Here is a 26,435-nt window from a genome sequence, read left to right as displayed (position 1 = left end):
CCTTCTGCTGTATGTATTGCCATTTTCTCTGAATTAAGGGAAGAGAAATATTGGCACCCATTAGTTAAAAAGCCCCAGCACGGTGATCCACATGCCATCAACTAGAATGGGGTGTTTATCAGGGCGTAAACCCCTGGCTTCTGGGAACTCCTGGTCTGACCTCTGTGTTTTCTTCCTGAAGCGCCCTCCCAGCCCAGTGCTTAAAAGGAAATAGAACATATGAAGACCACCACCTGGTGATTTAGCCTTGACAACCCTGTAGTGCACGCAGACGAGTGGTGACACACTGGTGTTAATCAGCCAGCATGGCCAGCATACGTCAGACACAGCCCAGAGCGGCTCTGGTGAACACCAGCCTCAACCAGCCATGCACCTGCTGTGCAGTTTGGGCACTGTCTTGTAAACAAACTCATCCCTAAAGTCCAAGGCTTTTAAAGTGATTTCTAAATAGATTAAACATTGGAAACAATTGAACAGAATGAACAAGGAGCTTAATTAATTAAGATAGACTCCCATGCCCAGTGATAAGGAAGCCAGCCAAACAAAGTAAGTGTGGTAAGGCCAAGTGGAATATGATGCAGCCGTTAAAGGTGAAAAATATGTTCGGTTTTTTTATATATATACAGGAAATATGCATCTTAAATAGTGTTAAACCCCAAAGTGGACTATTTGCAATCATTTCAAAATGCAAGTATATCCATTAACAAATGACAGAGCCAGTTTTTATAATGTTGGCTAATTTTTTCATAATGTTGACTAACTCCCTGATTTTCAAAAACAGACTTGCATGACAGTTATATGCAATCTTGTGAAGATTTCCTTTTAAGGATTTGATGTTGAGTGATCTTGTCACTCCCACTGAACTGACTAGAAAGTGCCATCCCCAGATGGCAAGGACCTGAGGTTGTAGCGACAAGGGAGAGCCAAAGACCAGCAGTCTTTTCAGACTGTGGCCAGCCTGAAACCACAATGTCTAAAGCCTGATGCTTTCTGATGCTGGCTCTTCTCTGAGAAAGGTCCCCTGCATGCACCGGTGACCCCACCCCAGCCCAGTTTCCTGAGCCTCACCTTCTGCATTCACCCAGCCATGTGACTCTAAGAAGATATCAGGGAAAAGTAGAGCAAGAGAGGAGAGTTATGTTTTAAATTTGGAAATTGCTCAAGAAAAATCAGACTGTCTTGATTGGCACATGCAAATGTACGCAACTGTTAATTTTCCTGCTGAAATTCCCATTTCTTTTATCCACATGAAATCTCTGAAAAATCTTCCTGACGATTCTTTTGTTCCTTTCCTGCCCTCACCACCAGTAATTAAACCATGAAGTTGTGGTGTCTTCTGGCCAACCTGAGGACCTGGTGATGATATCAAGCCCAGAACACTGCTGTTGGCCCCAGGTGACATGCTGGGACCGACAGCAGGGACAGGCTGCTGACGTAACTGTCTTCGTTTCTAATGCTGGTAGTAACCAACAGCGTTTAGTTTTGCTTTGACAACTCCTCGTACAGCCAAAACTATTGTTATGGCCCACATGTCATTGCTATTTATCCTAAATAAGGAAAAACAAAGGCTATTCTGGGCACAGAGCAGTGCTTGTGGCTGGGGTTATTTGCAGTATTACTATGGCACACTGCCCTTTTCACTGTGGCCACACTGATTTTTTATGAAAAGTGCTAGAGCAGACATGCAGCCTTCCCTTAAGTCTCTTCACATAGCCCCAGGGCATCAGAACACACAGGCGATGTTTTAATGCACAAATGAAAACCCGTGTAGACCTCAGGGGAGACTGACACTGTGCTTGCACAAAATGAACCAGGAAAAAACGGCCTCCTGAGAGATGTCTCCACTTTACCATTTGGATTCTTTAATTTCTGAATCTTGTAAACTCAAACTGCCTAGTAGTTAAGAGTGAGAGTCCTGGCTTCATGGCATTCTCTGTGGTATATTTTTGCCACCATGCACTGAGAAATAGAAGGGAGAGAAGTGAAGGGCTGACAGGGAAGCAAAAGCGGGAGGGGGGAAACTGAGTGTTTCCTGCTGTGGTTATGACTTTGCCAGTTGCCAGTGTACAGCTGAGCTGCAAGAGCCATGCGGACTGCTCCCATCAGTTAGAGAGAGACTCTGGGGAGAGGGGGACCCTGAAGATGGCCTGCAGCCTGACTCCTGGCATGAGGGACGCTGTGGGCACTTCAAGCCAGGACATGCTCTTGGAGCCAGATCCAGAGCAGAGAAGCATGAGTGGCTAAGCATCCCTGCCTGTTTGCATGCGCTGCCTCGGTAAGCTCTCTCTTCATTTCTTCAACCATGTAAGCTTCTAGCTGTGATCAAGGGAAGAAATATTGTATTGAGATTTGTAGCTCTCCCCCTTTCTGCCTTGTCTGGTTTGATATTTGCCTGCTAAAAAGATTATTGAATGCAGTGGAACAAAACGATCTGTCTAGCTGTATTCCACTGGTCTGTATGTGTGACATGCCCATGTGAGGCCAAACACATCATTGCTGTATGTTGCTGTATACAACACTGGGTGTTCAGCTGCTCTCAGGATTTGAGACCCTGGACTTGTTATCTGCTCTGTGACACCACCGGCTTCCTGCCACAGAGCTCCTGATTTCTGTGGATGGCAGTTGATAATTGGTAGCCACAGTCTGCGGTTGGAGCCACAGCATTTGAGTCTAGCACCTGGGCTGGGCCCCGCTGATACAGTAGAGAGACAGACAGAAGCACACACACACACACACACACACACACACACACTCACACCCCACGCTTGCTATAACTGCTGCTCTGAGCTGCCTAAAGAGGAGATTGCCTGAAGCTGAAGGGATGCTTTGAACTGGGGGGAGGGCTGCATCACGGTTGGACTCCCCCTGGCAGAGGACTCGATTATGTCCAGTGACCACCTGAACAACAGCACACTGAAGGAGGCCCCGTTTAAAGACCTGTTCTTGAACAAAGGTACATTTTCAGAGGCCAGCTGTGGGTGATGCCTGCTCTCCGGGGTTTGTGATGGTTGTTCTTGAAGTTTGGTCTGAGGACAGAGTTGAGAAGAGTAGGAACTCTTTCTCAAGAAATTTGTATCTCCTTAAGAAGGGTCTGTCAGCTCTGAGAATGCTTCAGGGCTTGGCTATATAGGAAGATGTATTTTAAGCTTTTTCATCTTCTTTCTCATCTGTGATCAGTTTGTTTCTATTGGAGATGCTGTACATAAATACACAGGTTTGTTGCTCTAGAATTCTGTTTCTTCAAATGTTCTGTACATGAGACTAACCCCCCACCCCCACCCCACCCCCGGAAATGCTCTTACTGCTAGACTCACGGGTACTTTTTTTCATCCTGAGTCATTGAAAACGGCATTTGAGAGAAAAGATGTGTTTCTCAAGATGTGGGTGGTTTGCTGGATTGTTTCTCGGGTCACCAGTCTGGTTACCATATACCTTAGGAAAGCAAACTGTGACTGAGAGGGAGACTGTGAGAGACAGACAGACAGACTGCTAGCTAGGGAGCACTCAGGAACCACTGCTCTAAAATGTGAAGAAGATGATTACTTGTGCAGCTGTATATTTTTTCTGATACATTTTCCTAAATTAATGTTGTGGGGGTGGAATGGAGGTGGATTTTAAATGAATCCTATAGAGAGGATTAGAGGTTTATGTATGTATTTTTTTCCCATTTATAACACAGCAGAGGGATAGACTTCTAAAAGGTTTGTAATTGCTCTTACTCCTCTGCTATGTTTTCAGAAACTCCTGTCAATCATCTTTGATTGGAACATATGTAGCTAGATTTCTTTCTGAAGAGATCATGAGACTCTAGATTCTAAAATGCATGATGAAAAGTTGTATTAGATGAATGCTTGGACCTTAGTGAATTAAAAAGACATTATTCTAGCAGCTGGATGGACTCACAGCATCTGCGTTCTAGGGATTTAGTAATGATTGCTCACTGCTACTTGCTTGCCAATGTCATCAAAGGCACCCGGCCACAAGCTAGAGTCAGGCAGATGTGGGCCATACCTTGCCCTCAGAGAGCCCTGTGTCATTTGACTGCACTGTGCTTTCACTTCTCCTCCCACAGAACATAAGTATTGTTTCCCACATTTCTTATGCAAGACATTTTATGTAAATATATTAATATAAATAAGATTTATAAATAGGATAAATAAGTAACTTACAGCAACCACGAGGTTCTTTTTCCAGTGACCATTTGCACTGCGTAGAATAGTAATAGTTGAATAATTTCAATGAAATATAAAAACTCTTGGCAAAATTTCATCACCGAAGTCGTTAGTGTTTGGGGGAGTACAGTTCTCTGCTAGACACTGTTAAAAGCAGATTAGGCAATTGGGACCCTTCCTTGTAGGGATTTCTTTAGCATTTTATCGAAAATGAACACTGACTCTGTGCCAGTCATGTGCTACCTACTGAAAATACTAGAAAAGATCAAGGTACTATTCCAGCGCTTACTCCAGAAAATGGGCTCTGTAGGTGATAAGTGCTATGGCAGGGTGCAGCTGCCTGCTCAGGAGCCCCCCAAGGGTAGTGAGCCCGTCATCAGGTGGTTAGGAAAGGGCTTCTTAAAGAAGAAAGATAAACCTGGGAGGTGACAGACACCACTTTGGGGCATTTCTGTGGGGTTGCTTTTTTCCCTTTCTTTTGTTCTGTTTGTTATGGGGTAGACTGGAGTAGCCAACCCACTCAAGGAAAAGAAAATTCAAAATATATAAGATCATCATTATGATTACTGCTCTTACTGTTTGTCTTCTGAACTTCAAGCTGTGAAGTTATTCATATAACACAGGCTGGATTTCCCTCCCCACCCGCCGAACTATGGTGTTTAATGAGTGTGAATGTTCATTCAGCCATTGAAGTTTCCAAGAGTATTTTTAAACCAACAATTCACTAACTTGAGGCAGTTGTGGTCCATGTAGATTACAACTCCTGCCCCCACCTGTCTTCCTGCCCCCACTCCCCTGTCTCCACAGGATTGGGGAAAGAATTTACCAGCATTTAGGAACATTCAGTGCTTTAAAAGTGTCACAGAGCCATAAATAAAGAGTCGGGCACCCCCACCCCCACCCCGGGCTATGATCTCACCACACGCACTCTGCCCAGGAAATCCTGATACTTGGTCGTCGCTATGCCTGAGCCATGGTGGGGACCTAGGAAAGCTCACTGGGAGAGAGGGGCTGCCCCGAGTAAGTCCCTGTGGCAGCTAGCCACAGTCTCAGTGCTCCCAACAGATCATAGCACTTGGGGGGACGAAGTGGAGTGCTGCCATTGGATAGGTGGCAGAGGAGCCATTTCTGGTGGCATGCAAGGATTTGTGGAAAGCATTCAGCCCTTACGGTGACGTCAGAGTATTCTTGGCTGGAAGAAAGGAGGGGGTTGATGAGAGGTACAGACTTTGCCCCCAACCACTATTTATAGGGTCTGTAAGGCATAAATCACACATCTGGAGCTTTAAACATTTAGAAAATAGGACTCCTGTGATGGATGATATGTTAATGGAGGAAAGACTACATGGAAGATGGTGTTAACCGTCCCACAAATAGAAATGAGTGTTATATTAGGAACCTAAGGTGGTAGAACCACGCTTCCCCAGAGTTCTTTAAAAATAGTACAGACACTCATGCCTCTAGTATGAGTCAGTTCAGCTCCTCATTGAACCAGAGAATAGACCAACAGACCTCACACAATTTTCTCTGTTCCTGTAATTCTCCACTGCAAAGCTTGGAGTTTCTTAAGGATATTTCTATAAAAGTAGAGAGATGTCATCCCAACCATCATCACTGTCACTGTTTTATAGTAATAAAGTAAGGTGCTTTGGTGGCATCTGGTAAGTTGTAGGCTAAATGTATTATAACATTTCTGGTGTTTGGATTGCAATGACTCATCCATTATAACATTATGAACCAGAACCCCATGAAAGGAGGGGGGAGTGTGAAAATTTGACTTTGGCCTAAAATTCTTTCCTTGCATGGATTGCATTTTGGCATTACTCTGTTGATGTCAGTATCTATTAGAATCAAGGAACTGGCCAAGTGGGCTGTGTTCAGAGTCCATATTGGGCACATGGAATTTTAGAAACCCTAAAGTACCCTATTATTTTCTCAGGATTCTGCTATCCCTATAGGTTTTTTTTTTAATCTTTCTGTTTTTAATAGTTCTTCCAGAATTCATTCTGTCCTTAGCCTCTCATTCCCAAAACCAAAATCACAAGCAATTTTTCTTGCTTTATACCCCACGTTCTGCATCATTGCACATTGCCTCTCCCCTACCACAAGAAAACAGACAGCATCTCGTAAGGGCATATGTGGGCTGACCAGGGCGAGGGAGGGCGAGTCAGCAAGGCCCCAGTGCAGTGTCAGGTCTCAGTTGGCATCTGCCCCACTTCTGTGCACAGACTGTTGTTCCTAGGCACAGGGCTGGATGCCACTTTGATTGAGGAAGCAGTAATGTGCATGTGTCTGTCTGAAGAATATGCCTCTTCAGGGCCTGTCTAAAGTGTTTCCTATGGGGTGGGTAATGGGCCTCATGATACCTTCTGCTGCTCTGTATCTACAGCCTTTGCACCCTGGGCCTCCCAAGCTTGGAGCACATTGAGGAGGAATCAATGATGTATAATGATGTGTAAGGCAGGACAATGTGTGTGTACATGTGTATATGTGCACATGCATGTCCATAATATGCGTGTGTGGGAAAACATGTGGCCAGGAACTGCTGCCTTGAAAGGCTGATGCTTTCAGCAGGAAGTAAAGAGTGCTCAGCCTGCCTGAGCCCTGACTGTGAAGTACAGGAAATCACTGGGTAAGCTCCCCAGAAGCCCCAGAAAGGTCTGTGGTTGAGATCTGGAGTGCAGATGTCTTGAAAATGGACACCTTGAAGAACAGGTGAATTTCATCTGATACTTGCATTCAAAAGTGAGAGATTCGGTTTGGTTTTATAAAACTTCTTTTACTTGTCCTGTGAGTTATTTTCTTGAGGTATAATATCAGGCCCTTGGCAACAGAGCCACATCTGGGTACTACAGGATACCGTGGGGGCCCAACACTTCTGAGCAGTCTCCGTGCAGGAGCGAAGGGCTCAGGAGTGGCGAAGGAAGAGACAGGAATCACCTATCACTGTTATTCCACAGTGTGTGGAGAGAGAGGAGAGCGACCAGGTTTCCCATCTTTCATCCAGGCTATGGATGTCCTCTAGTGCTGTGGCCTTTCCTTAATTTGCCTTTTATGATGCATTTTTAGTAGAATTTTCCTATTTAGAGTAGAAGAAGGTGTGGGAGGACAATTATGAGGCAAGGGTGCTCACATACCTCCTTGTGTGCTTGAAGGGGGGGGGTCTTAAAGGGAGAGGTTATCAGTAGCAGAGTTCTCTGCAATCTGAATGTCATTAGCATGCTTATTCCCAAGAACTCTCTCTCTGTGTACTCTAATTTTCATTCTGAGAATTCTCTGGACTTTTTTATTCCCAAAGAGAGTAGAACCTTTATACTTTCTAGTTGTTAGTATTTGAGAAAGCAGTCTGTTCATTGATGTGTTTTGCCCAGAGTTCAATGTGAAGGTCCGCTGCACTTTTGACTGGGGCTGTGCCACTCTGCTGAGGCTCCATTCCCAGGAGCTCCACATGCCTCTCTCACTCAAGGGCTTCAAGGAACACGACAGGTGACCCTGGAGCACAGGCAGGGCCGAATCGCTGCTGCCATGCTTATTGTTGCTCCTGTGTCTGATTAGGAGCAACCAACCAATTGGTTGTTAGGATAGTGGCCCTTGGGACCTGCGCCAGTCTCTGCGGGAAGAGCTGCCTGTCAGGCTGGCCCAGGTGCTGTAGTAGCTGGGGATCTGAGTGGGCATCTGTCACCCAGATTGGCCAGTTAGGCCACACTGCTGGGCTGCTTGTTTTAGTGAGTGGCACCGGGGAACTTAGTTTTTGCCAGCCTATGCTCTTGCCCTGCCCCAAGCGAGTTCTGCATTATTCAGATGCCTGTGAACCCCTGGGGTCTCTGTGTATAATTTGCTCCATAGATGTACCTGCTGTGACAGTACTTGTGCATGAACACTCAGGACAGTGGCCCAGGAGCTGTTCTGACCACATCTCACATCCTGGCATCAGGAGCATCCCCAAGAAATCCAGGCCATTAGTGTTTGCACTAGAGTGTCGGCTGTCAAATCAGTCCAGACCACCAGTTCTCATAGTGTGGCTCCAGGATCTTGGGGGATCCCCGAGGCCCCAGTCCCAGTGGTCATTAAGACCAGATCTCCTTCATAAACCTCAACCAGAACCAACATATCCCAACAGATTGAAGGTGAAGCAGGGGAGAGATTCCAACTATCTTCTATTAAGATGTATAAGAGGGGAACCTGGGTGGCCTAGTCAGTTAAGTGTCCATCTTCAGCTCAGGTCATGATCTCATGGTTCTGTGCTGATAGCCCAGAGCCTGGAGCCTGCTTCAGATTCTGTGTTTCCCTCTTTCTCTCTGTGCCTCCCCAACCGGTGCTCTTTCTCTCTCCCCCCTTCCTCCCTCCCTTCCTCTCTCTAAGATAAAGAAACATTAAAAGAAATTTGAGAAAGACATATAAGAGATGTGCAGAAGTGTAAAGCAATGCCACCCTTATCAATACATTTTTGTATTGAAAATAGTATATATAACTGTTATATATGTTAATATATAGTGAGTTTCTTTTTAAATAAATATTTAAATTTTTCAGTATTAAGTGTAAATATGGCAATGATCAATAGATGTCATCCATACAAATAAAGCTCTTTGGGGGGGGGGGTAACCAGTAGCTTTTAAGAGTGTAGAGGGTTCCTGAGATGAAAGCACTGGAGAGCTCTTGGTATAAGCAAAGCAGGAACGTGGGAGAAAGTGCAGCAAGTCTGGACGTTTGCAGGGGAGCGGGGATGCGGGGGCTTTCTGGGTGTTGGCACCTCAGCAGGGGCAGGGGAGGGCCCACTACACTTGGCATATCGGCAAGAAAGCGAATGAAACACCACCTTAGAGCAAGTAGTCCCTTTAAAAGAAAGGTTCCATACACTTTCCCACAACTAAGATCTTTCTTATTCATGCTTGCAATGCACTTTTTAATGTGCTATTAGATCAGAAGATTCATGTCTTTTAAAAGATATAAAATGTTCCGTGTGCTGTCTCAGACCAAAAGAAATCAAATCCAGAGCAAATAAAGTTCTAAACATAAAAATGCAATCTATAAAAATCTTAGTAAAAATATTTTTAGAATATTGGAGAAGACCTTCTTAATCAAACTGAAGCTTGGAAGCCATAAAAGAAGAAGTATTTCATGACATAAAAATGTGTATCTTTTATAGAGAAGCTCACAGCGAAGTTAGGGACAGACTAGGAGAAAATACCTGCAGCGCATGTAAGAGACAAAGATTAGTAGGCAAGCATGTGAAGACGGCTGACCGGTAAGTGAGAAAACTACAAATAAACGGATACGAACTAATATGATTATGAAAAAGAAATTGCCAAGCAGGGAAAGATCTAAAATTACTAGTAAAGCGGATTAAAACAAGATATCTATGTTTTTGTCCATCGGATTAGTGCAGATGAGAAGGGGGAGGAGTCAGTGTTGATGAGTGTGTGGGGCAAGAGCCTTTTCGTAAGGCAGAGTCCCAGGAGCTGTCAGCACTTACAGGATATGTCCTTGACCCAGAAATTTCAGTTTTAGGAATATTTCCTGTAGGGATACTTAAAATATGGGTCAACACTCACATTCACACACATGCAGACACATGCACACAATCTTTTGGTCACAATAGGGAAAAAGGGGGAAATAAAAACACCTAAACTTCTGTCACTTGGAGTATATAAATTCGCTATATATCAGTGTTCTGGAATAGATAGCCACCGTAAAGAATGAGGTTGGTTTTTATATATTCTTATTTTAAAATGCTCGTGATACATCAGGTGGTAAAAAGCACAATGATTCCACTCATTAAAAGAAGAAAACCCTTATTGATTAGGCAAATGCACAGATATACACAATGGGTGAACTGTGTGACCCCTAGGATAGCAAGGGGTCCGGTGGGGTGAAGGGGTCCCGCAGGCCTACAAAGGACGTTACATTGCACGCTATTTCCTTCTGTATTGTTTAAATAATTCAAATTGTTTAAATAAGGAAATTTTCATTATTCTTATAATAAAAATCCTTTTAAAATGCACAGGCATACCCCAAATGCCCATAGAATTATGGAAAATACAATTTGATTGCATTATTACAAATAGTTATCTGCACTGCTTTCTATATTCAGGAAAACATAACCTAGAAAGACATCCTCCAGGTGAAGAACTAACCTGTGAAGACTTATGGGGGACCCCTCACTCTAATCATCACTTTTCTGCTTTTTCCATGTCCTTCAAGCAATGAAGCTTTTTGGAGGAAGGAAAACGTTTGTCAATTCCAGGGCATGGTTTAACCTGATGATCAGCCGTTAGGCCTTGGGGTGTGTTCAGAACAGGGACAGCCAGGCAAGGTGGGGGTGAGGTGGGGAGTGCAGCGCCCGGGCCTTGCCGACGGGCCGTCTCAGTCAGCCGTACCCAGGAGACCTGGCCTGTAAGCACCTGCTCGGGCTACGTCCAGCAAGCTTGCCTGGCCTCCGCCACTCAGCACACAGGCGTGGCAGTTCCGTTCCCTCAGACTCAGCTCTCCATTCTCCTGGGTGCATACTGGGGCCAGGCCCATGGTAGGCCCCATGCCAAGTACAGTCCTGCAGGTCCAGCAAGCATGTTTGTACATCTTTGTCCCTCGGGTATGTAGGGGCTGAAGACAGAAGTGGAGGTAGGGTAGTGTCACAAGACAGGACACAGTGGGATCCAGGAACACCCTCCATTTACTCTCATGCTAGTTCCAGCCCTTCTGTTTCCACGGTATGGATGGTGGGGGCACGCCGGTGAGATACTGGGGGAAGGGTGCTGCCCCAGTCCCTTCCTGCATCATCCCAAATGTGAGCCTGTACAGTGAGAGAGAACACCTTCCCACTGGCCATCGGCCTGGGTCCTGCAGCGAGTGTGTGTGTGTGTGTGTGTGTGTGTGTACATGTGCACGCCTTGTATGTATGTATATACACGTCTGTGTGTATTCAAACACATGCATACATGTGTGCATATGTATGCATGTGTGTGTTGCAGGTTCCAGGCAGTAGCACAACTGACAACTCCCCCCTTTTTCTTGCTCTTCATTAAACCCCACACCTTCCCACCTCACAGCAACATTGTGTGCTGTCTTCCTTACCATCTCCCAGAGCCCCTCACTCTTTGAGTTGACACCCCTACACAATCACTTCCTTTCATTCTGTGGGGAGACTCAGGAAAACAGGTGGGCAACATGCAGCAAAGCGATTAACTGTAAGCTGGAAAGCAGGAAATGTGGGTTCTAGGGTTGACCTTGAGCAAAGGGATTCTGCTTCCTCCCTGCAAAACTGACGGATTTGAATCGCCCATCTCTAATTACCAACTCAGTGCACTGTTTTGCTAGAAGTAATTCCACGGCACTGTACTAGAATGTGAAGTGTGTGCTAACGGCAGTTAGAAAATGCTTGGTAATGGCAGTGTCAGGAACCCATTGTCAGACTGCTCATAAAATATGGTGTCTGCAAGGTTAGAGACAGTGGAGATGTGTTTTCTAAATTACCTCCAGAGGCAGGGCCTTGAATAAAGGAAGTTGGAGCTTTTTATCAATATATTTTCCCTTCAGGGTACTGTGTGGATCTGTGTGGATGTACTTTGGGAAATGTGACTCAACCATAACGATGGGTTTAACTTTCCTGGAGGGATTACACTGGGAGAAGCAGCTTCAGTTTTTTGAGAGTTTCTTACCTCCCCCGGGGGGCAGGGCCATCTGGCAGGAACAATGATCAAATGTTGGAGAGGCGGCTGCACTCCCGGGCCCGCCCGCCCAGGGCAAAGGAGCAGCGTGCAGCGGCCAGCCAGTGGCCTGCACACTGGGTTAGATATTCGAGTTCCATGTGTGAATGTTGTAGAGCCACAACACAGTACCTCTAGAGGTCTCATAGAGCCAGCAGAATAGGTTTTCCTAAGGCTCTACTCATTATAAAATTTGCAAAGACAAGGTTTGTCTGAGCACCGTACCTGGGCTGAACACCAGAGGCGTACTGGAAAGAGCCTCACCCCTGGGTCTCTCTTTCTTCAAATGTTATTCACCTGTTAGTGGGGGGCAGGGGGCCATGGCCTTGGGCAGCAGGCCTGGGGAAAAATAGTTTGTCTCTTATGAGGTCCTTGGGAGGACCAGGTGTTTGCAAGAAGCCCTCGGTGCCTGGTGGGTGTGTTGTTCAAGAACTGGGTGACTGCACAAGAGGGTGTGTCACTAATATGCTTTCCCTTTCCATTGTAGCGGAGCTGGAGTTTGCCCAGATCATCATCATTGTCGTGGTGGTCACGGTGATGGTCGTGGTCATCGTCTGCCTGCTGAATCACTACAAAGTCTCCACACGGTCCTTCATCAACCGCCCGCATCCAAGCAGGAGGCAGGAGGACGGGCCGCAGCCGGTAAGTGTGGCCGGAGCCTCTTGGTGCTGCCTAAACATCTGTCTCGGGCTCCAAATAGGCTGGGTGCCAGTAAGAGCCTCGAAGCAGGATGGCCTCTTGACCCACCTGCTATGGCCCACAGGCATTGAAAATTTATCGAAGGTTCTGATACTTCAAGAAAAGCACATGCATCATGAGCATTCAGCTCAGTGAGTCCTCACAAACTGAAGACACCTGTGTAACCATTACCCAATCAGAAAAGAGACAGGACCAGCCCCCAGACACCCACTCGGGTCCCACTTCTAGGTCCGCCCCCCACAAGGTCACAACTGCCCGGACTGCCATCTACACAAATTAGTTTTACCTGCTTCTGAACAATATGTTTAATAATAGAATCATATAGTAGGTGCTCTTTTGTGTCTGGCTTCTTTCACTAAATCGCCCACACTGTTACATGGAGACCTATTTTGAAAAGTGGCCCTGGAGGTGTCCGGTGCTCCATAATGCATCTGTGCAGCGCCGCCTGAGGTCGGCAGCACGTGGCCGTGGGCGAGGTAGAAGGGCGGGGCGGGGGGCCTCCTCGGGTGGATCGGGCCGGGCCGGGCTGTGTAGGGGACTCACAGAACAGCCCACGGTAAGGCTCTTCACTTTGTTCTTTTTAGAGTTTCTGTCTAGTTCTTGCCCTGAATCACACTCCTCTGGAAAATAAAATACATTACTCAGTTAACTGATCAATGATCTTACTTAGGAGGCAAAAGGCCACTGGCACTTTTTATTCCGAGCAACTTTTACAATCAATCTGTGATTCTCATGGCCTTCAAAGAAAGGCTTGGGAATGTGAGTTTAGACAATTATAAATTCTTGGTTTTGTGGTGGGCAAAAATGATACTCAGCCCCTCAGAGCATGTGTTAGGACCGGGGGTCTGGTAACTAGCCTCGGGAGGCCATCATGGGTCCTGGCAAGTAGAAGAGAGTGGCTACTGGGTCCAGGACCCCCAGGCCCCCTCAGAAGGACAGGGTCACACTTCATCAGGGCTGCAGAGTTGCTCCGTGACCCACGTGCTCTGCCGTCGCCATGGGAGGAACTGAGGTTCGCTGGGCATCTGTGTCTGAGGCAGGCAAGGGGAGGGGAAGGGATGGCACTGCTCTGCACCACCCGTCAGACTCACAGAGATGAGACAGGATGCCGTGGAGCTGCTGGAAGCAGTCCTGAGACAGAACGCCTTTCTCTCTCACTTTTCCTAATCCTCTGCTCTCCCCTTTCTTTGTCTCTCTGGGTCCCCACTTGGGCCCGTTAGCCTCTTCCGGCCCTATTAACACGGCTTCCCTCACAGCACAACAGTTTCCTTGTGGGCCCTGGCCCTTTGTCATCCCAGCAGTCTGGTACCTGAGAGGTCCGGACTCACTAAACGCTGGTGTCCTGATGCCTATAGATGCCTCGCTGTTGTGTAAGGACAGTTCGGTTACCTAAAGGAGAGAACTAATTCTTCTGAAGTTCTGAGCACAGAATATACACAGTTCCCCTGAGTTTAAAGAGAGAGGACAGGGGCACCTGGGTGGCTCAGTCAGTTAAGCGTCCAACTTCAACACAGGTCATGATCTCACAGTTCGTGAGTCCGAGCCCCGCGTCAGACTCTGCTGACAGCTCAGAGCCTGGAGCCTGTTTCCGATTCTGTGACTTCCTCCCCTGTGCTCTCGCTCTCGCTCTCGCTCTCTCGCTCTCTCTCTCTCTCTCTCTCTCTCTCTCAAAAATAAATAAACATTAAAAAAATTTTTAAAAGAGAGGACAGAGAGAAAATCATACTCATAGCAACAATTTCAGAACTGCAAAAGGATCAGCCGTCACTGCCTTGCCTTAGCCTTAATGCAAAGACTGGAAATGCTGACCCCAGCCTTGGGGGAAAGAAGTAAAACTATCCTCATTCATTGTCATCAATAGACAGCTCTCAAGTTTTCATGAAGTACCTGGCATGAATTTACCCAAGTTCCCTGCCTTTCTGTTCCAACCCCTGAAGTATTTGGAGTAACCGCACACGGGGACTCAGACTGCTTTTCTTGTGCCGAGCCTGGGTCCCCACCCACCTCTGTCCTCCCCATGGATTGGCTGTGGGGATCATCTTGCTTCTAACTGATTCACCTTGCTTGGTGAAGTGGCTCCTTCCGCTCCTCAGTGCAGATCTGGCCACACGTGCTATCACTGTCCCCATCCACTGTGGCCAAAAGCCTGCCCATGGGTCTGCTCCCCAGACCGGGAGCTCCATGACCCAGTTAGGTGACGGGACAGGTACACACACAGTCACACCCTTACCAGCAAAGTGTTTGCAGCAGGATGACAATTTTACAAAGTCAGGAAAGTGAAATTTTAAGTTTGGTTTTACTCAGAATGCGTCTTCTATTTCATTTGGAAATAGCTTTGAGTGGGGCACCTGGGTGGCTCAGTTGGGCATCCAACCCTTGATTTCAGCTCAGGTCATGATCTCATGGTTTGTTGGATCAAGCTTTGTATTGGGCTCTGTGCTAGCAGCATGGAGACTCCTTGGGATTCTCTCTCTCTCTCTCTCTCTCTCTCTCTCTCTCTCTCTCTCTCTCCCCCTCCCCTTCTCTCTGCCCTTCTCCCACACTCATGTGCGTGTGTACTTTGTCTCTCTTTCAAAATAAATAAATTTTTTTAAAAAAATGGAATGGGTTTACGTCCAGCCCTCTTCCTGGGGCAGCGGCTCACCTGTGTCTACCCTGTTCCAGGGGCTCCTGGGCAACAGTGCCTCCATTTCTTGACATCGAAAAGGTAATCAAGTGATTTTCAGATGCCCCTTCAGAGCTACACAGCAAGTGAAGATAATCAATATCTAGTGATTGTGTCCACAGAGGTCTTTATCACACTCTGTGCCTAATTTTGTTAATAAACGTCTGAAAGGTTTACCCCTGAGAGATGGACCCTAGTTCTGAAATGCAGGCTGCAAACAGCTTAGGGCTTCATTCCTTTGTTACTGCTATACTATTTTTTCTTCTCTTTGAGTGAACCAGCACTGACTGGGTGCTGTTGCTTCTCAAAGCTTGGGTTTTCCTCCTTAGTATAATGAGAATATGGATGTTGCAGAGTTTAGCAGTGCGCCGTATTCAGCATTTCCCAAACTCAAGATGTATTTCTACACAGTGACCAGAGACCATTCAGGCCCAGACTGTAGCTCTGTGTCATGACTACGACTATGGGCCTAATGTATAGTCCAAAGAGAGAGGAGAGAGGGTGAGGAAAAGAGCCTTACTTTTCTTCTGGACACAAATACACATGTAGACAGCACTGGGGGCCACGTCACAGTCTTTCTGTTATGTGCCCCCAACCAGGCTTCTTGCCTCCTACTTTTCTACTTCTTCTCCCTGACGCCTTTCAAGAAATGCTGCTTCCCTTAGTACAATACCGGGAAAGCAGTTGATTCATTTATACTCATGGTTCCCAGCTGGAGTGATTATGCCCCCTAGGGGACATGTGACAACATTGAGAGCCATTTTTTGGTTGTCATAATTTGGGGATGCTACAGGGATGTTCTAAACATCCTGCAGTGCACAGGGTAGCCCTCATGACAAGGAATGATCTGACCCTAAATGTCAGTCATGCCAAAGTAGAGAACCTCTAATCGCACCAGTATTGAATGCCATCCTTCCTAGAGGTGCTTTGCTCTTTCAAGAGGATTCATGTTAATATAAGCTGATCTCTCATGGCTGGCTCTGAGGTTTCAGTGGAGTGAAGAGTACCCTTCCCAACAGCTTGGCAGGAAGTGTTGGGGTCCCTTTCATGATCAGAGGGTCCTGGTCTGAGACTCTGCCTTGGGAATAGTTTTCCCCCACCCATTTCTGCCTTCCTCTGTTCATTCAGTCATTCAGACACTGAGCACAATGATGAAGGAACAATGTGAGGAGGTCTCCTTGTCCCTGACCCTGATCCTGCTACCATCAGCAGCATCCAGATGGCTAAGTCTACTTGGCATTTTCTCAGTCCTAATTGGGAGAGGCCAGGAGTCTCTAGTGGCCATTTGGATATATCAAGTGGCTGTTGGCTATAGGAGGAGTCTGGGGTGGGGCATGAAGACTCAGCATGAGACAGTTTCAAGTTGCCCATCCAGGTAGCCCTCCCTCAGCACCCCAAGGTGACCACCTGTGCCAACCAGCCTCTTCCACTGAGGGGCTTAGAACTTGGCAGATGCACGGCTGGAAAGTCGTGGTGCATCAAGGCAGACCCTGCTCTTACTGACAGACCTCATTGCTGAGAGCCTCCTGGGTTCCCAGTGGCATTGTGCATGTTTGTGCCCCTTGGGGGAATGGTGACTGGTGAAGGTGGATGCATTTGTGGCTGCCGCTGTGTGTGTGGTTTCGTGTCTGTCACCAGAACACCGTAAGGGCTACTGAAGCACCTTTCATGATGTCAACATCTAAGTCCCACCTTCCCTGGAGCCTGAGCAGTGGGGTGGCAGAGCCTGCTAGTTGGCAGCTTGTGGGTATGGAACACCCCCTCCAGCCTCACCATGAGTGAGCATCTCATGGTTCTGAGCCTGTGCATTGCTGACATCCTCTCACTTCTGGGAGCCTTTTAGCCCCATTTGTTCTAGAACCATGTGAGGTCTCCATGAGCATATTAGTAAAAGGGATATTTATTTATTTTTAAATATTTACTTATTTTTGAGAGAGAGAGAGAGAAAGCGAGCTCATGCAGGCGAGAGTGGGGAAGGACAAAGAGAGAGTAGAGAGAGAATCCCAAGCAGGTTCTGCAACATCAGCACAGAGCCCAACGTGGGGCTTGATCTCATAAACTGAGAGATCATGACCTGAGCCAGAATCAAGAGTCAGATGCTTAACTGAGCCACTCAGGCGCTCCAAAGGTATATTTATTTTAAACTTGTGTGAGAAGGGCTGTGCATCTGATTTATCAACTTCTAGGTGATTTGGTTTAACACTGTTTGTTAAATTTATTTTTATATATTTCTTCCAGAAGGCTTTGCTAGTCAAGATTAAAAAATAAAGGACCATAGTTGGATTTTGTTTTCAAGGAAGAGGTTGAACACGTAGATGTTCTGATTTAACTGAGGAAACTTCCCTGCTCTGCTGTGAGCTGCCCCTCTGCTCACTGATGGGCTTTGCACTTCAACCAAAGGGAAAAGCAGAACTGAGGTTAGTAAGCTAGAATCTTAGCTGTTAATATTCATAGCTCTCAGGGAGAGTCTTCTGGAAAATGGTTGGTTGGAACAGTTGCCCCCTTGGGTCAAATGCCAGACTCACCTTGACTCTGGGAGGTTTGCTTTGTAAAGTTAGACACCTTCCTCCCTGACTCCACCACACACGCCTTCTCCCTCATGCAGCACCTCCTCCCAGGGTCTCCCTTGCCAGCGCCAAGTGTCTTTTGAAAGAGCACACTTTCTGTGCCAGGTCCCTCTGGCCAAGGGAGGAGTGGATGGGAATCTGCGGTGGCCCAGGCCAGTCAGCCTTTATCACCACGGTGTCTCTTACACACCATTCTGGGGGAGCGCAGGGACAGGACGATACTGGCCATGAATTTGTTGGAAACAGTCATTTCTGGATGAAACTGAAAAATAGCAACCCAGGTTTAAATCAAGAAAAGTAAATGCTTAACTAATGGCAAAGAGCGGTAGATGGGTTTGTGACACAAATCTCCATGTATTCTTTCTGAGGTCGCCTCAGCTTATTTTTTAGAGCGTGGATTTATGTGATTTCAGAGCTTTGATACTGTCTAAGTCTCTTTTCATTACTTTAGACTGCCAAGTAATAGGAAAACAATAAGGGGGCATAAATATTCCAGACACAGCCTTGAGAGGTATTTGCTCACATCACCGGAGCCTCTCTCACCAGGGCTGGGTGGGCATGGGGGCATGAGCAGCCTTTTCTGACAGCCTGTACCCCCACCCAGCAGGGCCAGCAAACCCACCTGGACAGCCCAGGGGACAGGGGACAGTGGAAAGTGGGCAAGGTCAGAGTGGCCAGCCACTCACTGAAGAGCAGGGGAGAGACAGAAACATTGTACTTAGCTATATGGATTACATGAAATTGTAGCTCTTTAGCCATTTGATCCATAAAAACAGAAATTTCAATTTAAAAATTCATGGAAGGAGTCATGTCAAGCATTTCTTCATTAGTAATTGCTGCAGGGATTCAATCACTTACGAAAATACAGGTGTCTCAGCCTCCCTGTGGAGACGGAACAGCACCAAGCCAGCGCTCAGCGGTCTGTGCTGCACCTGCTCCGGGGGAGATGCAGTGGGGATGCTGGGAAGGAGGCCGCATGTTCAGTCCCCTGGCTGTTGGGAAGGAGGATATGACTGCAGTGACCAGCTGTATCAGAACAGAAACTGGCGCTCTTCTGATCCAAAGGGTCCTGGTAGAGGCGAAGTCCACACCCAGAGACCCTCCCTACAGGTATTCCAGACTTGGCTTAAGATGTGGCCTGTATGTATGGTTTGCCCCACAGGGTGTTTTGACAAAATTTGATTGAACTGTAAATATTGGGAGATTTCACATAAAAACTAGAATTTATATTTTCTCTTGAATAGTCTGCATATCAGGTCACACTGGCCTCTATTCCTGTTTGGAACTCTCCAAGATGGGGCCATGAAGCAGTTGCCACTCTGAACGGGCTGGTGCTCAACTTTTGACTATGGTCCCATCTCTCTTTGGGGAACCCCCGGTTGAGGGTGGAGTGCCATTGCCGCCATTTGCTTTGCACAGTAGTGGTTGTGTTTTAGAGAAAATATATTCTGCACTCATGCCTCTGTCACAAGGGTGCAAAGATAGACCAAGAGGCCCACTGGTTTCCAGAGAAATGGGAGAGAACTCCTTGTGGAAGTAAAGCTCATTCCTGCAAGATTAGACATTCAACCAGGTGTGTCTGGGCCAGCAGGGTCCAGTGTCTCCTTTCTCCAGTGTCTCCTTTCTCCAGCTGGATGTGTTTGTTCTGGCCCCTGCAGTTCACTCCAGGCCCCAGAGCAGGGCTCTCTTCTCTGTGGCTAGTGTCCGTGGCCAAGTGAGTAGAGCTGGCCGTGGGCTCCTCTTGTTGGCCTTGGGAGCAGGGGTGGCTTGAGGATGGGCAGTTCCAGACACCCCTAGAAGCAGCTCAGGAACCCACTGCACTGGGCTCAGAGCTCACCGTGCTTGAAAAGCCCACAGGCTGTGTCCTGGGCCCAGTGAAGGGCGCAGGGAGTGGGGGGGTCACCACACACATAGTCCATTCCCACTGTGAATAAAGAGCGAGACTGCTGTGTACCTGTCTTTTCTCATTTCTACTTTTTAGAAAAGCGTTTAGAAAAACATTTCTAAAATGATAGAAATGAACTATTTTCAGTAAGATGCAAAAAAAAAAAAAAGAACTAAAGGGCTTGCTGCAGTTATAATAGGCATGTCTCTGACACTCCAGACTACAGAGAAGAGAGCCACTGGCTTTATTTAGCATAGGACTGAGATGAAAGCCGGCAGGGGACCGCTTCTCTGTGGGTGAGGGAGACCCTTGCTGCACTATAAGGCCAGGGGCCTTCCTTGTCAACCTTGTCCCATAACAACTCTCCATTACCTCACGAGCCACTGAAGCTGCATTTCCTGATGTCCCAGGGACTGCAGGAGGGACTGTCAGCACCTACTGCAAACTCCACACACAGGTTTCCTCTTGTCAATCAAGCCATTTTCTCCCTGAATGAGTGAGGATGCAGTCAAGCCACCAGACCGGTCATGTGAAAGGTTTTACCCTTTGGTGTATCTAATTGAAGCCTTGGAAGATAGATGATTTTAACAGCTTCCGAGTGAGAATGTCTCCCTTCAAGTAAGGGAAACAGGAGGCCAAGTTGCTAGCAAAACTTGGATCAGGTTGCTGGGCCACAGCTGTTAATATAGCAGATTCTCATCTGGACAAAAGTGGAAAGACCTTTTCAATAGCCATGAGTTGTCTTTACAGCAATGTGAGTAGCACACGTTGTCCCTCCACTATTGTTGTCAGTGCTGGGAACAGTTTTGGAATTACCCTCAGAGTTTGCAGGTCGTTTTTTAGAAATTCTTCAAGGGAAAAATATTTTTTAGTATCTCAGTGATGGCAAGTCTTCCTTTTTCTTATTTTTTCTCTGAGGATGGATTTGATTTTTGTTACCAGCCAAACTACATTTGGAGCTAAATCTTATAAATGATGTGAATGATCAGGCTAAACGATACAATTTTGGTGCCAAACCAAATGTGGCTCAATTAGGAAGACTGATGTTTTCTCAGCTACAAACTGATGCTATTGAGAAAGGTCAGGAAGGACCCACAGAAAACCAATGGCTTTCTCTGGGGAGGATCTGGGATTGGAGGAGGTAGGCGAAGAGAGAGAGTCTGGTATGTGTGTTAAAACTTTTATGGTTAGGGGGCGCCTGGGTGGCTCTGTCGGTTAAGCTTCTGACGTCAGCTCTGGTCATGATTTTGTGACCAGTTCGAGCCCTGCATCGAGCTCTGTGCTGACAGCTGGGAGCCTGATTCAGGTTCTGTGTCTCACTCTCTTTCTCTGCCCCTCCCCTGCTTGTGTTCTGTCTCTCTCTCTAAAAACAAATAATAAAATAAAAACTTTTATGGTAAGAATGTATTTGTGTATTACTTTTGGAATTTAAAAAAAATTCTCTGCTTACGTAAACTGATGCTGAAGGCCGCTGCAATAATGTGCTGAGTGTCTGTAGACTACCAAGGTAGCTGATCTGAGCATGGTTTCTATTGTGACAAAAGCCTGCTAAAATCCGATTTTTAAGTAAAATTGGTGAAAATGTTAATAAACAAATTTTAGTGATGTTTTAGATAGGCATTATAGCTTAATAATATAATGATAAAGCTTGATTGTTTGTTTTTTCTTAGTCCTTAGAAATTGGTGTAAATTTATTCTCTGGAAAGAAACGTTCTCTAAATTATTCTAGTTCTGTGGCCTTTGTTGAGGATGCTCCCCGGAGCTGTCAGAAGACACCAAGGGAAGTAGCTGGGTTCTGGCTCGTGTTAATCCCTGCCAGCTCTGTGACCCTGGAAAAAGCCTTTGCCCTATCTAGGCTTTTCTCTCACAAAAAAGGAGGTGATTCAGCCGAAGCTGAATAGCATCTAGTTCCACATTTCTCTGTTGCCCTGAGTTTTCTAATTCCCAGACTGGTTTCTCTCGAGGTCTAATTTCTCGTTCTCTCCCAGGGCCAAGCCCAGGAGAGGGACCTTTTCTGTTTGCTCCTTAGGACCTATAGATCTCCCTGACTCATTGTATCGTTCTGGAAATATAAAGGATTCCCTTTTCTTCCCAACAGATCTTCCTGGATGATTTCTCTTTCTCTTAAGGGATATGCCCTAGATTGAGCAGTTGGGAGGGACATTTTAAGTCTTGAAAGTAAGTCTGATGGTGGATTCTAAGGAGGAATAATGGGGGAAGTGCTCAAGAGAACAGTCATTGACACCCCGAGGTATCGCCCTTGCATCTAAGCTGTTACTGCCATCTAGAGTGGGAAGACAGTAATGCTCAAGTATTTGGATGGTGGAGACGCTGAGTGAGGAAAAAGAAGAAATGAGAGAAACTGTGTTTTTTCCAGATGGTAAAGGTGTTGTTGAATATCTTTGTCTCACCCTGGGACAAGGAGAAAACAGATTTCCAAATATTTGAGGCCATACAATACTTTTCATTCGCTGAACCCTCTGGTAGAAGACAATATCCAGCAATGCCCCTGCTCTGCCACAAACTGGCTTCATGTCCAGTGAGCAGGGTAAGTCTAAATCCCATCTAAAATGAGGGATGATTGACTTAGATCAGAGGCCTTCAGAAAGATGGTTTGTAACCATAAAGAACAGTAAGAAACACATTTTACATCATAATCCACAATACTCATATGCACAAGTAAGGCAGAAATTTTGCAAAACAATACTTACAATATACTCAGACATTATCTATTCTGTTTCAGTTTTTTGGATGCTGGTTGTGACCCACTTAAATTGATTTTCTAGTTCTCTAAGAGGCTGCAAGTCACAGTTTGAAAAATACTTTTTAGGGGCGCCTGGGTGGCTCAGTTGGTTATGCCTCCAACTTCGGCTCAAGTCAGATCTCATGTTCGTGGATTCGAGCCTCGCGCCAGGCTCTGTGCTGACAGCTCAGAGCCTGGAGCCTGCTTCCATTTCTGTGTCCCCTTCTCTCTCTGTCCCTCCCCTTCTCATGCTCTCTCTTTGTATCAAAAATAAATAAAACATTAAAAAAATAATGTTCCAGTTTCACAGAGAGCTGGTTGTTTCCAGTTCCTAAATCGGATTCCTGTTGTCCTCTGTATGTGGAAAGGAAAGTTTAGCTGAAAGCATAAAACTGTGAAGGTTCATCAGGTCATGGGAGTGGCCTTAACCATGGTCACAGCGAACACGGACGCAAGGCAGCAAGCTGTAGCTGTAGCTCGCAGCAGAGGCCCCAGTAAGTCATGGTCACATCTTTTTCTCTTTTAATGCTGTAAATGTTGTATCCTTTGGCTGGAAGAATATAAAGAAATGAAAAATATTATAAGAGAGTACTGTGAATAAGTTGAAATGGACAGATTCATAGAAACACCTCCTACTAAGATTGACTCATGAAGAAATAGAAAATTTGAATACATCTGTAACTAGTAAGGAGGTTGAATCAATATTCAAAACCTCACAACCAAGAAAATAGCCTGGAACAGAGGCCTTCATTGTTAATTCTACCACACATTTAAAGAAGAATTAATCCTGTCTTTCTCAAACTCTTCCAAGAAATTTTAATAGGAAGGAACACTTTCTCACTGACCCTGTGAGGCCAGCATTTCCCTCAAGCCAAAGACCCAACAGTAAGAGAAAACCATAAACCTATCTCCCTTGTGAATATTAACACAAAAATCTTCAACAAAATACTAACAACCTGAATTCAGTAGAATACTAAAAAGATTATACACTATGACCAAATGAGATTTATTTCTCTAATGCAAAGGTGATTCCACATATGAAAATCAATCAATCTACTGTTCATTAGTAGAATGAAGAGGAAAAGCTATACGATCATCTTACTGACGCAGAGAAAGTATTTGAAATTATTCAACACTTTTTCATGATTACAAATTCTCAACAAACTAGATTATAAGGAAACTACCTCAACATAATAAAGGTCATTTTTGGAAAGCCAACAGCACATACTTAATGGTAAAGGAACAAAAACATTTCCCCTAAGATCAAGAACAAGACAAAATACATGCATTCACCGTTTCTATTTCAATATTGTATTTCTGGGAAGTTTTAGCCAGAGAAACTCAACATAAGAGATAAAAGACATTCTGGTTAGAAATGAAGAAATTAAAAATTGTTTCTGTTCAGAGATATAGAAAAACATAGAGTCCAACAGACAAACAAAAACCTGCCAGAAATAATAAACAAATTGAGCAAAGTTGCAGGATACAAAAATCAATACAGAAAAATCAGTAGCTACTTGACACTAACAATGAACAATCTGAAAAGGAAATTAAGAAATCAGTTTCATTAAAAGTAGCATACTTAGGAATAAACCTAATGGAGGAAGTGAAAGATTTGTATGCTGAAAACTGTACAACATTGCTGAAAGAATTTAGACACAATGGAAAGACACCTTGTGTTCATGGATTGGAAGACTTTATATTCTTTAAATGTCAATACTATCCAAAGCAATCTAGAGATTCAGGGTAGTTCCTATCAAAGTCCCAATAATGGTTTTTTACAGAAAAAAAGTCTGTCCAAAAATTCATATTTTATCTCAGGGGAGATAACTACCCCCCCCCACACACATACCATAGCCAAAATAATATTGAAAAAGAATAACGAACTGGGAAGTCTCTCAAACTTACTACAAAGCCACAGTAACAAAACAATGTGGTGCTGGCGTAAAGACAGATGTATAGACCAATGGAATAGAATAGAGAGCCTAAAAATAAACTCTCCCATAGATGGTCAAATGGTTTTTGACAAGAGTGCCAAGACAATATTCAAGGAAAAAGGACAGTCTTTTAAAACATGGTGTTGGGAAAACTGGATGTCCATGTTCAAAATAATGACATTGAATACTTACCATCTTATACCATATACAAAAAATTATCTCCGAATGGTCCAAAAACCTAAATGTAAGAGCTAAAGCTATAAAACTCGTAAAGAAAACAAGGGAAGGGGCGCCTGGGTGGCTCAGTCAGTTAAGCTGACTTCAGCTCAGGTCATGATCTCACAGCTTGTGGGTTTGAGCAATGCGTCAGGCTCTGTGCTGACAGCTCAGAGCCTGGAGCCTGCTTTGGATTGTGTCCTCTTTCTCTCTTTGCCCTCCCCAGCTCAGGTTCGTTCTCTCTCTCTCTCTAAATAAATAAACATTAAAATTTTTTTAAAAACACGGGGAAAACTTCACAAAACTGGGCTTGGCAATGACTTCTTGAATATGATACTGAAAACACAGGCAACAAAAGAAAAAATAGATAAATTAGAATTCAAAAATTCAGAAGTTGTTCATCAAAGGAAGTTGTTCACTGTCCAGAGAGTGAAAAGCCAAGTCAGAGAATGGGAGAAAATATTTGCAAATCATATAATATCCAAAATATATAAAGAACACCTAGAATTCAACAACAAAATAATAGACAACCCAATTTAAAAATAGGCAAAGGACTTGAATAGATATTTCTACAGAGAAGATACACAAATGGCCAACAAGCACAAGAGAAGAGCTCATTATCACTAATTGTGATGGTTAATTTTATGTGTCGACTTGACTGGGCTAAGCAATGCCAAGATAACTAGCAGAACATTATTTTTGGATGTGTATGTGAATGTAATTCTGGAAGAGATGAACTTTTGACTTAGTTGACTGAGAAAAGATCAGCCCTCCCTAGTGTGAGCAGGCATCATCCAATCCCTGGAGAGTTCTGAGAGAACAAAAAGGTGGAGGAGGGGTAGATTTTCTCTCTTCTTTGTTGAGCAAGGTTACATCTTCTGCCCTTAGACATCAGAGCTCCTGGTTCTTGGGCCTTTGGAGTCCAAAACTTAACAGTTGTGGCTCCTTGGCTTCTCAGGGCACCAGACTGAGACCGAATTATACCACCAGCTTGCACGTGGAAGACTGGGGGACTTCTCTGTCTCTATAACCACATCAACCAATTCCTATAATAAACATTCTCATGTGTGTGTGTGTATTTTTCTCTGGAAAACCTCTACTTAATAAGTGTTGGTGAAGATGTGAAGACATCGGAATCCTGTACATTGCTGATGGGAATGTAAAATGGTACTGCTGCTAGGAAAACAGTATGGTGGTTCTTCAAAAAATTAACCTTAGAATTACCATCTGATGCAGCAATTCCACTTGTGGTTAAATACCCAAAATAATTAAAAGCGAAGATTCAAAGGGATATTTGTAAAGCACTGTTTATAGCAGCATTATTCACAACAACCAAAAGGTAGAAACGACCAAAATATCCATCAGTGGGTGAATGGAGAAACAAAATATGACACAAATCTACAATGGAAATTAGTCATCCTTAAAAAGGAATGAAATGTGGACACATGCTACTGCATAGATGAACCTTAAAGATATTATGCTAAGTGAAAAAAAGGACACGATATTGTATCTGTCCACAAAGGAACAAAAACATGATTCCAGTTATATGGGGTACTGAGAATAGTCACATTCAGAGAGACAGAGAGTAGAATAGTGGTTGCCAGGGGGTCAGGAGGGCAGGAATGGGAAGTTGGTGATTAATGAGGACGCATTTCAGTTTGAGAAGATAAAAATTTTCGCATTTTAAAGACAATCTCTGGAAGATAGGTGATTATACTTTACCTTTAATGCAGATGTTTTAGTGCCAAGCAGATTGAACTTAACAGGAAATTTTCTGTCAATATGGCTATTCATTGACCAGTGGGAAGGAGAAAAGTACAAAGCAAACTTCTCAAGTATAAAGGAGTA

The 26,435-nt window shown here is 45.0% G+C and overlaps 1 protein-coding gene across 9 annotated transcripts in view; it reads left to right on the top strand.

Annotated features, from left to right (window-relative positions):
- The window catches only part of LDLRAD4 (low density lipoprotein receptor class A domain containing 4), a 420,255-nt gene that overhangs the window by 380,007 nt on the left and 13,813 nt on the right, over positions 1 to 26,435 (top strand). For 6 of the 9 annotated variants that reach the window (XM_029921392.1, XM_029921393.1, XM_029921394.1 and 3 more), the window contains one exon: positions 12,363 to 12,517. In XM_029921392.1, coding sequence (XP_029777252.1) covers positions 12,363 to 12,517 — 155 coding nt within the window. Of the gene's footprint in view, positions 1 to 2,061; positions 2,276 to 2,759; positions 2,954 to 12,362; positions 12,518 to 26,435 lie in introns of those variants that run through there. The other 3 variants (XM_029921398.1, XM_029921396.1, XM_029921397.1) reach the window with 3 other exon arrangements.

The sequence above is a fragment of the Suricata suricatta genome, chromosome 14 (assembly GCF_006229205.1).
Source record: "Suricata suricatta isolate VVHF042 chromosome 14, meerkat_22Aug2017_6uvM2_HiC, whole genome shotgun sequence".
Classification (NCBI taxonomy): domain Eukaryota; kingdom Metazoa; phylum Chordata; class Mammalia; order Carnivora; family Herpestidae; genus Suricata; species Suricata suricatta.
The sequence above is the reverse complement of the archived record's forward strand: the minus strand, read 5'-3'. Positions and strand labels throughout refer to the sequence as shown.